At 43.8% G+C, this 15797-nt stretch overlaps 1 protein-coding gene across 1 annotated transcript in view; it reads right to left on the bottom strand.

The window, feature by feature from the left end:
- CIP2A (cellular inhibitor of PP2A) overlaps positions 1-8828 on the bottom strand; it is a 35789-nt gene extending 26961 nt beyond the window's left edge. Inside the window, exons 1-4 of the mRNA XM_066578679.1 lie at positions 8614-8828; positions 8398-8545; positions 5576-5688; positions 3666-3760 (exon numbers count right to left, since the gene is read on the bottom strand). Of these exons, the coding sequence (XP_066434776.1) occupies positions 3666-3760; positions 5576-5688; positions 8398-8545; positions 8614-8715 (458 nt within the window). The 5' untranslated portion in view covers positions 8716-8828. The remainder of the gene's footprint in view (positions 1-3665; positions 3761-5575; positions 5689-8397; positions 8546-8613) is intronic.
- Positions 8829-15797: the final 6969 nt, after the last annotated feature.

Here is a 15797-nt window from a genome sequence, read left to right as displayed (position 1 = left end):
GTCTAACCTGGTCAAGAGGCAGGGAGTGTGTTCAACATAAGGTTAGGGCTACACTTCGACTCTTGCGGTGACCCAAGTCATGGAGCAAAAAAATCATAGTTGTGCTGGGCTAAATCACAAACTAATAGAAGTATGTAACAGCTTGGGCCTTTACTAAATATGCCCAATACTAGTGTCACTCCAATGTAGCACAAATATCCAACACCTATAGCCCGACCGATCAGGCTTCATAAAAGCTCCGTCCTCAGCACAACGAACAACCAAAGTCAGCTACACTAGATACTGGGGTCCGGGACTGCCAACGTCCGTGATGGCTATTGTAAGCAATAATAAATACAATTAAACAAACAAAAAAAAAAACCGCACACATATATTTGGTATCATTGTAGCCGTAAGGACCTGTAAATTTAACACACCATTTATCTTACATGGCAGAAAAAAAAAAAGTTAAGCACCCCAAAAAAAAGGCAAAATGCTTATTTTGTTCATGTGCCTCTCAAAAAAGACAATCAAAAACCCAAAAACGAATGTACCCCAATACGGTACAAGCAAAAATTACAGCTTGTCACAAGACCAAAGAGCTCCATCCATTAGAAGAAAAAAGAAAAAAAGGTTTTCGTTGCGTAAAAGCCTTAAAGTTAATCTATAATGTTGGCATCAACATAAAAGCCGAATTGGTTTTTTTCTTTTACAATACATGAGTACCCAAAAATGCTACCAATAGAAAAAAAAAGCCATCTTTTGGCCATGTCAATAGGAAAAATAATGAATTAAAATTATACAATACAGGAGAAAAAAAAAATGAAAATCCCCACTAAATCGTCACATCCTGAGGGACAAAATAGGACAAGCCCTTTAGGAGTTAAACTTTTTTTTTTTTTTTTTTTAAACTTCTGATCGTTTGACAGCTCCGGTAGTATAATGTAATACCGTAAGTGTTACATCATACAGTGATCTGACAGGCATTCTATCACAACAGAGGCATAGCTTGATCAGCCATGGCAGTGCTGGGGGCCTCCGGAAGGTACCAGACTGCCTTGCCAACAGAGTGGCCCCTTGTGATCTCATCGCAGAGTAGCTGTTCGGAACCTTGCAAAACTGATGGGAGGATTTAAATGCCACTGTCAGTGGAGTTTATAGGGTTAACAGGCACTGATTGCGGCTGTTGCTGGTCAGTGTCAGCTGTGAGAAACAGCCAGTACCCGCATTTTATGGAGCAGATAGTCTCTCAATCCCCCTTCCATACAAAACCTGATCGCAGACTACGTAATTGTACGTCCTCTGTCGTCTGGTGATTTATAACATTTAAATGCTTAACCCCTTAACAGCATATAATATCGAAATACACCCAGTCACAGATTATTTAATTGTCAGAAAATGTATGTATTAGCTTATATATCTGAATGATTTCTCGTCAGGGCATGGTAAAATCAAACCCACAAGGTCTCCCGTGTCATTAACATGTAATCCGAACACTGTGAAACCAATAGGGCGAGTTCATCCACACCCCGCTTTGTAGGATACTTTGCATGGTTGTGGGCATTTCTAATAATGCCAAAGTATGGAGTACATGAGTACCTCATCCTACACCCTCAGATTCACATTGCAGGATAGTTCCTTTCATACAGATTCCTCTGTCCAATCTAATTTTGTTGTTCCTTCTAGAGATCTACACTTCTGTGTGGAGGCCGAATCCTGAATTTTATGGAAGCTCAAGGCTGTATAGTCAGCCATGTTTACGTGACCTAAATACCCCAGAAGGCATGCCCTTGGGTCCGCAGCAACTTCTATGTAATATACCCCTTTATGGCAGCCAAGACCTCTAGCAAAATTGGTCTCAATACAGCACTCCCCTATACCATATGTAACAAGTAGGCCTCTGCTCTACCACACCTATGGCTGTGAATAGTCTCTTAAGCCTATTTTATGCAATTTTAAGGGAATTTTATAGAACACTCACTTAAAGCTCACTTTCTGCAGACATGCCCCAAGAACCTTTTACGAAAGGCTGATAGAAAAATGGATAAATGGTTCCCCGCAGCTGGTTAATGTTCACTGGGTGCCCCAAATCCCTTTCAGTCAGTATTCCAACATTACAGAATACACTTCCCTGGAAACCAAGCATCCCGGACATTTGTACCAATCTTCTATGCCGGTAGGTCTGATTGTGAGGAGCCATCTGCTTCCAAAACCCTCTATATTCTCTAATACAGACATAGGACAAGACATGTTGCCAAACCTTTACTAGGAACATCCCTTTTATTACAGCACAAACAGCAAAGCTGAAACAGAAGAACAATCCAATATGGAGATTCCTGCTCGTATTGCGCTTCCACGGCTTCTTTTCACAGCGATGTAAACTGTTTTTGATTATAAACTTTTTTGCAGGACTACTGTGAAATTGCGATTGTCACGTGCATGAAAGGAGTGTAAGCGTTTGCCATCGATTTCAATGGGAAACTTCACATCACATGGCATGCAATGTCTTTCAACATCCAATTTGAAGAAAAAAAAAAAAGGAGGAAACTGTTAAGACACCTCAACCCTTTACAATCCAATTTTGGATTCAGGGTTTCCCATTGGGCTTTCTCTTTCTGCCATTATACAATGGCACCAGCTGCTGGATAGAGCCAGTACTGCGGTATGGGGCATGCTGGAGAGGCCCCCGACAACAGAGCCGCCAGTAATGAATACCCTGCTGGATGTCTTCAGACATTGGAGCTGTACAGCCTTCAATCAGAATGTCTTAAGACATCAGACAGTGGATTGGAAAGGGTTAAAATGAACATGGTGCTAGGAAAAAAAACAAAAAACCAAAGAACTCATGTGAATAAATCCATTGTAAAGAATATCAAGTTCATATGTGAGTTTTGTGCGTATCACTTTACACAAAACTCGTGCAAAAAAAAACAAAACACTCATGTCATGTGATGCCCCCTGACAAATACTACATGCATGGTGGGCAACAGGATAGGAGTCATTGAGAAACACTAAATCCTGGAGAAGTACAAGTCTACACAAAGTTACCTTATAGCTCTAATATGGGATTAATAAATATATAAACACTGTGACTTCGGGCAGGCTCACACGACCAGAAGTGTAAAACGCTGCATGCTTCACCGCTGTGGAGGCGGCGTATCGCTACGATTTTGGACTGCGTCTTACACATGAGATCAAGCGCAGTCGTCCTGGTTTCTTTTGTTTAAAATTTCAGCTGTCGCTTTGCAACCGCGCATATAAACACCATAGATACGCAATGTAATTGTGTATGTACAGTGCTGATTACCCGCCCACAGAGAACATGCTGTTTTTTTTTTTTGAGCTTGTATTACAGGCAATGAATATTCGCAAATGTGAATGGATCAATGAACTTCCATTGGCCCCATTCACCGCGTATTACATGGTGAAATTACACTTGTGTGAGCCTGGCCTTATTGATGTGCAATTCAATTTATGTTCCCTTTTGCCATTAAGAATAGTTTCACAAAAGTTTAAAATAAATAAAGACAAGGTATTAGGAAATGTGCTTTTATTTTCTAACATAATTGAGTCATTCATCAGTCTCTGAAGAAGCAGAGGTTTGTTTAGCCACTTAGATACAAGTTATCCATCTTTGAAATGAAAAAATATTACTTCACAACAATGAAAAAAATACAATTACTTACATTCTATTCATCAAGAATGAAATTAATTCCTCTATATTGACACTTGCGTGAAGAACTCGGATGTTGTAGGTCAGTTTTTGCAGCAGTTGAATGCTCTGGTAAAAATACAAATCCAGTTAGATTTTTAAAGGGAAAAACAAAAAGCACAAAATGTGTAATTGAAGGGAATCGGTCCCCTACTTTCATCACTGTCAGCTATGCTGGAGTCCGGGAATGTAAGTTTTAGCTTTACTTCCCATATAGTCTCCCCCCCCCCCCCCCCCTTGTGTCAGCGCAGAAAGCCGCTGCTGCAGTGTACTGAGTGGTGCTGCCAAGAAGTCTGCCCATCATAAAAATTAGAACAGGTGGACTACTTACTAAGTTTATAGATAAAACCTCTCTGGTATTCCTAGCCCTTATTGTTAACCTCCATACTTAAGGGCTCAGTCAGACGAGCAATTTTTTTACGCATGTATAGGCGCGGGGAGAAATAAAGGAAAAAAGAAAAACGCACAATGCGTATTTAAAAAAAATAAATAAAAAAAAAAATAAAAAATGGATGTGACAGAGTGCATTTGCATTCACATGTTTTATCTTTTACAGGTGTGAATTTTAAGCTCTTCTAAGAAAAAAAAATTGACACTTTCACTGGTTCTAATAAAGAAGTTTTTAAAACGTACCTATACATGCGTGCACCCCCCCCCCCCCCCCAAAAAAAACCCCCCAAAACAAACAAAAAAAAAAAAAACACAAACGCTTGTCTGACTGGGCTTATTGAGACAACCGTATATCGGCCGGGTAGTCACACACGGCCGATATACGGTGTCCCTCTCTGCATGGGGAGGAGGGTGGAAGAGTGGGGAGCAGTGCTCTGAGCTCCTGCCCCCTCTCCACTACTTGCAATAAGAGGGGGCGGGATGGGGCAGAGCTAAGTTTTAAGCCTTAGCTCCACCCCCACCCCATCCCATTGCAAATAGTGCCGAGGGGCAGAAGAGGAGGCGGAGAGGGGGCGGGAGCTCAGAGCAATGCTGCCGACTCTTCCAGCCTCCTCCCCCTGCAGAAAGGAGTGAATACCTGGCCGATATACCGTCGTCTGCATAAGCCCTAACAGTGAGGGCTGCACTCTGAAACTTATAAAGTAATGTGAAATATACAGCAAGTCTCTAAAAGGTAGATAAATATAGCATGTTTTATTGTGGAGTCATACATTTACCTACATATAAAATTAGAACATTAAATTACGTACACTTTTGCAACCATAACAGAAAATAAAACGTCTGGATTAAAATGAAACCAAAGAAGTTCTTATTTTTTTGTAGTATAAAATACTTGCCGAAAGCCAATAAGACCAATATGCCACGTCTACTCATCGACCAAGAAAGAGACTTGTGACAGAGGCTTAAAGCAATAGAGATTTTAGGAGCCAGAAGATAACTTTCTTTTAGCGCCAGGCAACAAGTTCCGCATCTCTGTTCAGAAAATTAAAAGTTTTGATGACTGGGATCCAGCTGAGACCCCCACAGAGCGCTACAACGAAGCAGTCTGTCTCCAGCTAACAAGTAGTGAAATCGCTTAGATAAGTGCTTCAGCTAGTTCATTGTAGCCTTTAGCCAGCAATGTCACATGATCAATTAGGTGAATGGTTTCTGATGTTTTTAATTGTTTTCTAGGTGTGGGATGGCGCAATAAACACCTCAGTAGAGCTTTCCTACTCTGAGATTTAAAAAATAAATACATTTGGATAATTTTTTTTTTTATTTAAAAATTTTCCAAGCCTAACGCCCATTTACACGGGACGAATGTCAGGCAACCGATGCCCGACACTTGCCCCTGTGTGTACTCGCTCCCATGCTGTTACACAGAAGCGATTATCGCTGGCTCTCTCTCCCACCCCTCTCCATTCACTTTAGCAGCGGCCGTTCAGTACAAACCTGTAGTAGAACGGGATCATCCGGGGTGGAGCTGTATCGATGGACCACACCAGCCAGCACACTGGTGACATTGTAAGAAGCATCAAGAGTTTCTCTTGTTTGAATGTCAGAAGCTATTAAAAAGAAAAAAAAAAGCTTGCACAATTGTGTGATCTAATATCTGGGCTAATGAAGCAAGTGTTAATATGATTACAAACTGTGGGGTTATGCGCAGCGATGTCATCCCATGGCCCCTATATCGCCTCAATAGCATGGCTGGTGATGAAGTACGCCACAGTTTTCCCGAGTTGTTGAGATGATGTTGCATCCATAGTGATGACAAGTCACAGGCATTGAACTTTTTTTTTTTTGTAGGAGTGTAAACAGATTTGACAGCTCCTCCTTGAGCTTTGTCTAGCTTCCTATAGTTCAGCTTATTTTGTGCCAAACTTTTTTCAAACTTTTGACACAACATACACGCTTGTTATGACAATTTAAATTCAAAGAATTTATTAGGATTGGTCTATGAAGAGTCCACTGACTGCAGGTCTCTCAGCGTGCTTTGCAAATTGCTTAGATGGATGTCAAGTGCAACTTACATATTTCATGTGTGCATGAGCCCTAAGGCCAACTTTATACTGGCCAGCGAGATACGGGGGAGTGATTAACGGCCCCATATCGTGCCCACCACCTGCAGATGTAAGGTGTTTTCATGTCAAAACAGCCTTGCATCACTTCGGGGGTGAAGGGATCCACTGCCGCAGCTGTCAACCGCAGCGAAGGCTCGCAGAGTTCCTGCCACATTTCAATGGGAGACCTTACATCGCGTGCTCCTGCAGGTGGTGCGATGCCGCCGTCGGCCCCACTGAAAACAATGAGAGGTGAGGCGAAGGCACGCAGGAAGATAGATCATGCCGTGATTTGTTTACTGCATAGCGTCGCAGTGCCATGCGGGAAAGCATCGGGTGGCAATACAGATCCAATTGTTTTAAATGTGCAAAAGTAGTAAAAAAACCCCCAAAAACTAAAGAAATCTACATAAACTTGGAATCGCAGTAATCATGCTGATCCACATAATAAAGTTATAATTTATTTAAAGGGATATTCCAGCTAGAAGCATTTATCACCTAACCACTAGAAAGTTAAACAATGCTAGATTGCGTAAAGTCCAATTGCTGGTTCCCCCCTCCACTCCAATCAATGGCCAGAATAGAGACCCCGGCCTTTCAGCTACAAAGCCTTAGCTAGGAGAAGCCTACTGCTCCAAATTCTATGGCACAGACACCTAACAACCTACTATTTATCATACTTTTCAGTGATCTGTAATCACTGCTCCTGGGTGAACACCCTTTTGTTTTGCATTTTCTTTCTAGTGCTGCTAAGAAGTTGTTTTGTATTTGTGTTGTAAAGTTACTATGTGTAGGAAAGTTTATACATGTCATAGGCGCTCAATTCAAGGGTCACTTCCACTTCATACAATGATGCTGTGCTGTGACAGATGTAGTCTGGCCACTGAGAAGTTCATATGTTTTCTGCACAACAGCACATAAGGCAAAAGTTTGGCCTAGAGGAGCTGAAGAGCAGAGAAGACCGGTGAGGGGGAACAGCGCTCGGGTGATGGCTGCAGCCACCCCCCAACACCCTTCTAGTGATCAGAGGGAGTTTTAGAAGCAGACATCCCTCTGATCAAAACTTTTGACATGTCAAAAGTTTGTCAACAGTGCCGCTACTCTTTAACCCCTTGGAAAAAAAAATTCCGCCATCTATGCATGCGTCTTATTTTTACGGCGCACAAACTATGAAAAAAAAAAAAGACATTATTCTATGGGTCAGTATGATTACTACCATACCAAACTAGGTAGTTTTTTTGCTGCATTATTTTTTTTAAAGTTATTTTCTGCCACCATCTTCTGACAGCCATAACTTTATTTTTCCGTCGCCATAGTTGTGTGAGGGCTCATTTGTTGGGGGACGTCCTGTAGTTTCCAATGGTACCATTCTAGAGTACATATACAACTTTTTGATTAGGTCTTAATCACATTTTTTACTTGGAGAAAAGGTGACCAAAAAAAAAAAAAAAGCGCATTTCTGACGTTCTTTATTTCTTTTTTCCTGATTATGTTCATTGTGCGGGGAAAATGTGTTACTTTAATAGATCGGACTTTTATGGACGCAGCGATACCAAATATGTATTTTTGCTTTATTATATAAATTATAAATATGGCAAAAGCTTTTTTTTGTTTTTATTACTTTTTTAAATTAGTACAACTTTATTAACCGTATTTGTACTTTTTTTTCTCTGTCTCCAGAGTTGACAACTAGCGATGCTTTGATCGCTCCTGCAGTATTATGTAGTGCCATAGCTTTATATCATACTGCGATCGGGCAGGAAGTCTATCAAGCCACCCCACGGGGATGGCTTGATAGGCATCTGCCATGATAGCTCTGAGGCCTTTCAGAAGGCCCCCCGCTGCCATGACACCCACGCAGCTCCCTGCGATCTCATCACAGGTAGCCAAATGGGACCCCTGAAAAATCATGATTCTCTGTTGGTGTGTGGGAGGCTGCACTTTCCATAGTTATCCTATGGAAAGCGTGTCATGCGAGCTCCACGTGCGATTTATCGCCGCAGATCCCACAATGACACCTCGCCGTGGACAGCCAGCCTTAAGTGGAACTATTAAAAAAATACAAAACTTGTCCCACAAAAAAAACACCACCAAAATCCAAGCGTGGCCACATCATTACAACAAGAATAAACTGTTGTGATTGTCTGTGAAGGGAATCGCTCAGTGTTAACAGATCAGACATAAACCACAAGTGATGTAATGAGGATGTCTTACCCAGAGCGGCCAGCAGGGTGACGGTCTGCAGGGTGAGCGCAGGGCTGCAGTTGGGGTCCCCCAGCAGCTCCAGCAGGCTGCTCACACACTCGCTGGCTACTATGTGGTTGGACACAAATAACCGGTTTAGCTTTAACCCCATGATGACCTGCAGGTGGAGAGAAGAGGCGTCAGCCGCGGCCGCAGCACGGCGCACACTACATACACGGACCGTACCTCCAGCTGCCGCTGCAGCGCGGCTCCGGTCACATCGTTCTTACAGCCCCGATACTGCGCCACGGTCAGGAGTAAGCTCTTCATGCAGGACACCGGGTCCATGGCGGCCGTCTGCCGGGAATCCTACCCCGCTACGCGCACTGCTCCTGCCGAATTTCGCGCTCTAAATTTTCATGTTAGTTTAGGGCAGGACGTGACGTCAGGACGATGGAAGCCGAGAAGGGACAGCAGTGCTGAGAAGGCGGAGGTGCGGGCCCAGGAGGCATATAGCTATATTCCACATCACTTCTGCTCAATTCACAACCTGATTGGTTGTTTGGGTTGGCTGATTCACAGTGATTGGTTGTTTGGGTTGGCTGATTCACAGTGATTGGTTGTTTGGATTGGCTGATTCACAGTGATTGGTTGTTTGGATTGGCTGATTCACAGTGATTGGTTGTTTGGGTTGAATCGAGTAGAAGTGTTGTGGAATATAAATATATGCGCCCCGGGCATCTGAAGACGAGTTCTTGCCACATTTGAGATGGGGATGGGCTGATAAAAATAAATTTAGACCCTTTCATTATGTATCAGCAGTGAGTGTTACCGCCATACATGGCTTTGGTTCAGTTATTCATCCTGTGTCATTAGGTTTGTCAGCTTTGCCACAAAAATAGGTAAAAGGGGTGTGGCTTATCGCAATATATATTCTAGTGGCCCCAATAGTAATAGGGACCCCATTAGTTGAAACTGCTACATTGTGGAACCAGGTTGTCTTCAGCAACAAATCCCTGTTTAGTTTTGGTGCTGACGATGGCGATGTTAGGGGCGTTAACAGGGTGTTACCCATCACTGTAGCTCTCCACCCATACTTCTGGTATCAACATATTACACTAGTATCAGCGCCTCAATCCTGCCATTGCTGTGGAGCAGCACACTGCCCCCCACAGCCGGTGTGATGGTCTGGGGGGCTATCAGATATGACAGTCGGTCACCCCTAGTAGTGGTACGAGGGACAATGACAGCTCAGCGATATGTTCAGGACATCCTGCAGCTACATGTGTTCCTCTCATGGCGGCTTCCAAGAGGCATTGTCCAGCAGGATAATGCTCGGCCGCACACACAAGGGGGTCACAATAGAACATGTATGGGACCATCTGGGATGCCAACTTATACAGCCTACAAGTTTAGACAAGCTAGAGAGTCGATTACAGTCAATGTGGAGCGATATGCTGCAGAATACCATATGGAACCTGTATGTCTCCATGCCCACCCATATCACATCTTGTATCCAAGCTAGAGGCGGTACAACAGGGTACTAGAGCCTCCATGCCTGCCTGTATCACATCTTGTATCCAGGCTAGAGGTGGTACAACAGGGTACTAGAGCCTCCATGCTGTATCCAAGCTAGAGGCGGTACAACAGGCAGGGTACTAGAGCCTCGATACCTGTCTGTATTACATCTTGTAGCCGAGCTAGAGGCGGTACAACAGGGTCCTAGAGCCTTCCTTTAGGTATTCAGGTCTCCACAATAAATGTTCCTTTTGCTCTGATATTGTAATCTCTTACTTATATTAATGTTACAATCACACAGATAAAGTTCCATTCTTTCTAGGTGATGGATGTTTTTGACAACGAGTGTACAATCAGACCTTTGTAGGGCTAGAGCTACTGAGCGATTTTTGATTGCTTATGCAGCTTTTACTCCAAAATATTATCATTGAAAGCTCAGACACACGTTTCTGCACTGCAGAACCTCTCCACACCGGCCGGCAGATAGAACACACGGCCGGCAATGCAGAGAGATGTCCACTCCCGGTGCGGCCGTCTTATCGTGCAGTAACATGTGTGACTGAGCCCTCAGATTCGTACGATCCTGCTGGAATCTGAACGAAAATAGCTCAGTGTAAAGGGGCCTTAATTTTGGCCCCTGGCGTTTGCCATGGCTTTCAGTGTAAATGAATAGAAATAATATACAGAAGTACTGCAGTATATTATCTGAGTGAACATAACATCACAAATTCAGGTCTCCTACAGGGACATAAAGAAAACGGTGAAAAATAGTAATAAAATCAACCTTCTCTGGGCATTTATCCCATTTTCTGTTAAAGGAAAAAACATGATAAGAAAACCTCATGCTTGGTTTTGCTACATCTGTACAATAAACGAAGCACACTGTTTATTCTCCATGTAAAAGCAATATTTAAAAAGCCAGAATGCTTTCCTGTTCATTTTGCCTCCTGAAAAAAAACAACAAATTGATCAGAAAAGTCCTAAGTACTCCAACAAGGTGCCAATAAAAACCACAGTTCTCACACAAAAAATAAGCCCTCACACAGCTTCGTCCATGGAAAAATAAGTTGTGTGTCTTTGCATTGGTGAAACAAAATATTTCCCTAAAAAAGCTTTTATTATAAAAAAAGGGGAAAAACCTACAAAAATATAATTTTGGTATGGTTGTATTCTTACCGACAGGCAGAAAAGTGCTTTGTCATTTATACAATGTAGTGAACGCTGTTAAAAGGAAAACAAAACAGCTCAGAAATTATGTATTTTTTCACCATGCCCTCCACCAAAAAAAATAAAAAAATTAATAAAAGTTCACCCTTCCCGCTCCCAAATGGTACCAATTAAAACTACAGCTTGCAATGCAACTAAAAATAAAATAGTCTTGGCTTTTGAAAGTGGGGATGAATTTTTATAAGTTAGGCCAATGGTTCCCAAACTTTTTCAGCCATGGATCCCCTTTTGAAGCAAACGTTTCTCATTGCACCCCAAAGTGTGGTCAGGGGAAGGGTCAGGGGCGTGGCTTATCACAACATGATTTTTATGTCCGTCGTTATGAAAAGGACAGGGCCATTGAAAAAAACCCAAAGGAGGAACACGGGAGCACCAGATGGGTTATTGATATACATTATATTTAAAATTAAAATGTTGTGGCACCACAACTCAGTATCCGCATGGGTTTTGTGCTGATTTTTTTCCACAACGTGTGATTTTCAAAATCTCATCCTTTTTACTGCTACTGTAAATTCTCCAGCAAATCCGCCCAGTATAGTAACAGTGACCCCCTTTATTGGTGTCTCCAGTAGTAATAGTGTCCCCTATATTTGCCCCAATAGAAATAGCGTCCCTTATATTGGTGGCCCCAGTAGTAATAGTATACCCTATATATTGGCACCAGTAGGAATTGCATCCCCTATATTGGCCCCAGTAGTAATAGTGATCCCTATTGTGGCCCCAGTAGTAATGGTGACCCCTATTGCAGCCCCAGTTGTAATAGTGCCCCCTATTGCACCCCCAGTAGTAATAGTGTCCCTTATTGTGGCCCCAGAAGTAATAGGGTCCCTCATTACTGCCTCAGTAGTATTAGGGTTCCCCATTGCCATCCTAGTAGTAATAGCATCCCCTGTATTGGCCCCAGTATTAATAGCATCCCTTATATTGGCCTCAGTAATAATAGTGACCCCTATTGCGGCCCCAGTAGTAATGGTGACCCCTGTTTTCGCCCAGTAGTAATAGTGTCCCTTATTGTGGCCCCAGTAGTAATAGGGTCCCTCATTACTGCCTCAGTAGTATTGGGGTTCCCTATTGCTGTCCTAGTAGTAATAGCATCCCCTGTATTGGTCCCAGTATTAATAGCATGACCTATATTGGTCCTAGTAGTAATAACGCTCCTATATTGGCCCTAGTAGTAATAGAAACCCCTATATTGGCGAACTTTACACTATTGTGTAATTGTTGTCGAACTTTACACTATTTTTAGTATATTTGTCATTTTGTATATACTGTGATTTTATGGCAGATTTGTTGCAGAAATTTCTGCAACTAAAAATCGTTTCCATTCATGTGAACACGTTTTTTTTGGCAGTAAGCACATGGAATTCGGTAAATCCCATACAGATGAATGGACTAGTCACAAAAATGTCTTCAACAACTGTGCCACATGAATATATACGTATTGAAGTTCATGCCTCTTTATGTTGTAAACATTTTGAAACATTTAGTGATACCTATTTTGGATAGTTATGCATACCTGAGTAGGCCACCTACTCATAATTCAGCCCTTACTAGCAGATCGGAATGGGGAAAGTAATCAAATACAAGTCTTCCCAAATTCTAGTCAGGTTCCACATTTGTTTAATTTACCGTCATAAAAACTGTAGCAAAGCTGCAATTTTCTGTGACATTGGGTTGTCTGGTGCTGTAATGGGTATGGTGGAAATTGCACGACATTGTAAAAAGGTCACAACCTTTGTGACATATAACAGAGGTGTAACACTTTCCAATTCCACAGCGCAATGTTTTTCTTACTTATTTTCCAAAGGTTGCTAAATTTCAATGTTGCATTAATTCCTCCAAGTCAGACAGAATGTAAGATACTGTAGAGCTTTGCCCATGATCTATCCAAATGTTAAATAAAACTCCACTTTTACGTTTCATGTACACGGCTGGATTTCGGATTTGTGTCTCATGGATCCCAAAAACAGTGCCCGAGCTCTGCTTGCCCATATTGTACCTCCATGTGCGTCTAAATTTACATTTCTCTGGTGGTTTATTTTTTGTTTAAAATACCCCAGAGGGAAGACTATGTGATGGTAGCGTAAGACTGTTTTAGGTCATAGTTAGAGATGAGCGAGCGTACTCAGTACGGGTGTTTTTGCACTCGAGCACCGCTTTTTCCGAGTAACTGACTACTCGGACGAAAAGATTCGGGGGGCGGGGGGCGGCGTGGTGGAGTGGGGGGTAGCAGTGGGGAACAGGGGGGAGCTCACTCCCCCCACCACTACCCCCCGCTCACCCCTGGCGCCCCCCGAATCTTTTCATCCGAGTAGTCAGTTACTCGGAAAAAGTGGTGCTCGAGTGCAAAAACACAGGAAAAGAGTACGTTCGCTCATCCCTAGTCATAGTCTCTTCTGCAGATCCCGGAATATTTGATGGGAATATTAGCAATGCATGCAACATTATTTTCCTTGTCCAATTGATGGACACCTTGATGGAACCTTGGACACCATTATAAGTCATTGGGGTCTATTGGGTATCTGCATTATTCGACAAAAGACTGATCCGGCACTGTGTCATAGTTACATAAGTTGGTAAAAAAAGATCCAAGTTGATCAAGTTTTTTTCATCAATTATACATTATAAGTTGCTAGACTGATGGTAACCTGATTGGGCTGCAGATCCCAACTCATGCTACCAGTAGTAACAAGGAAACTAGCAAAACGCAAAGCTAGGGAAGACACAGGAAGGATAAGGAGAGGTAAATGTCTGTGGCCACCACCTGAAAACTATTCCCCTGACGCCCTGTATATGCTTTTGTTTGTGCAGGAATAGTACTAAGCAACCCCCCCCCCCCCCCCAATTATCAGGAGCGTGTGTGATTGGCTGTTGATCAGTACCTCGCACCTGTGCAATTACTCCTCCATATAGCAGTTTGACTGTCTGCATGTTTGGGATGGGGTGCATTGCCTGCCCTCTTGTATTAGTATATCAATAAGTATATGGCGGCTTTCTGTGATTTTTTTTTGGGCCCTTTTCTGTGTTTTTTATTTACAAGATTACGCACTAATTTGTATTACTGTGTATAGTAGATGTGGTTTCCGTTTTGTTAGAAACTCCTTTAAGTGTTCCCTTAAAGGGGTTGTCCTGCGAAAGCAAGTGGGTCTATACACTTCTGTATGGCCATATTAATGCACTTTGTAATGTACATTGTGCATTAATTATGAGCCATACAGAAGTTATAAAAAGTTATTCACTTACCTGTTCCGTTGCTAGCGTCCTCGTCTCCATGGTGCCGTCTAATTTTCGGCGTCTAATCTCCAGATTAGACGCGCTTGCGCAGTCCGGGTCTTCTTCTTTTCTGAATGGGGCCGCTCGTGCAGGAGAGCGGCTCCGTGTAGCTCCGCCCCGTCACGTGCCGATTCCAGCCAATCAGGAGGCTGGAATCGGCAATGGACCGCACAGAAGAGCTGCGGTCCACCGAGGGAGAAGATCCCGGCGGCCATCTTCAACCGGTAAGTAAGAAGTCACCGGAGCGCGGGGATTCAGGTAAGCGCTGTGTGGATTTTTTTTTAGGTCCCTGCATCGGGTTTGTCTCGCACCGAACGGGGGGGGCTGTTGAAAAAAAAAAAACCCGTTTCGGCGCGGGACAACCCCTTTAATTTTTATTTACTCGTAGTATAAATTTTTGCCTTAGGACACTGAGCCTTTTACATGTCTGTTAAAGGGGTTGTCTCGCGAAATCAAGTGGGGTTATACACTTCTGTATGGCCATATTAATGCACTTTGTAATATACATCGTGCATTAAATATGAGCCATACAGAAGTTATTCACTTACCTGCTCCGTTGCTAGCGTCCTCGTCTCCATGGTTCCGTCTAAATTCGCTGGCAGCTTGCTTTTTTAGACGCGCTTGCGCAGTCCGGTCTTCTCCTCTCAGCACGAGCCGCTTAAGTGTGCTCGCCGCTACAGCTCTTCTGCGCATGCGCAGACGAGCTGTCACTGCTCGGGAGCGCGCTGGAGCGGCCATTCTGTACCATCCTCTGTTAGAGGAAGGTGCAGAGCCGCCCAGCTGTCCCGAGAAGCCGCCCAGCTGTCCGGCCGTCCTGCCGCCCAGGTAAGTGATGGGCCGGGGGGAGCTGCTGCTGTGTCGGGGGGGGGGCTGCCGCTGGGCCGGGGGGGGGCTGCCACTGTGCCGGGGGGCTGCCGCTGTGCCGGGGGGGCTGCCGCTGTGCCGGGGGGGGGGGGGGCTGCCGCTGTGCCGGGGGGGGCTGCCGCTGTGCCGGGGGGGCCTTCGTCTGTTGTCAGGGGTCTAGCACCGGTTACCTGCTGCCTGGCGGTGGGTGACTGTGTGCCGTGGTCGGCCGCGTTTAATCCAGGGGTCCGGTCGGCGGCTGCGGGGCGTCTGGTTGTCAGGGAGACACAGCTGGTAGCGTCTCGGGAGCGCGCACGTCGGACTACAGCAAGCGATGGGAAAAGAGCCGGCGGCCATCTTGGGAAAATTTTTATAAGTTGCTGAAACGCTGGAACTGTAAGTACAAACCAGCTAGAAAAGTCATTTACAGGGGGGCTTAGTAATGTATGCTTAATTAGGGGGACTGGGCAAAAAAAAAAATTCACTGCTTCCTCGAGACAACCCCTTTAAGGCTTATTCATGATTTTAACGTCTGAGTTCTATCTGAGTTTGAAACTAACAGAACTTAG

The sequence above is a fragment of the Eleutherodactylus coqui genome, chromosome 1, assembly GCF_035609145.1.
Source record: "Eleutherodactylus coqui strain aEleCoq1 chromosome 1, aEleCoq1.hap1, whole genome shotgun sequence".
NCBI classification, from domain to species: domain Eukaryota; kingdom Metazoa; phylum Chordata; class Amphibia; order Anura; family Eleutherodactylidae; genus Eleutherodactylus; species Eleutherodactylus coqui.
Note: the sequence above shows the minus strand (reverse complement) of the source record. Positions and strands in the feature narration are given on the sequence as shown.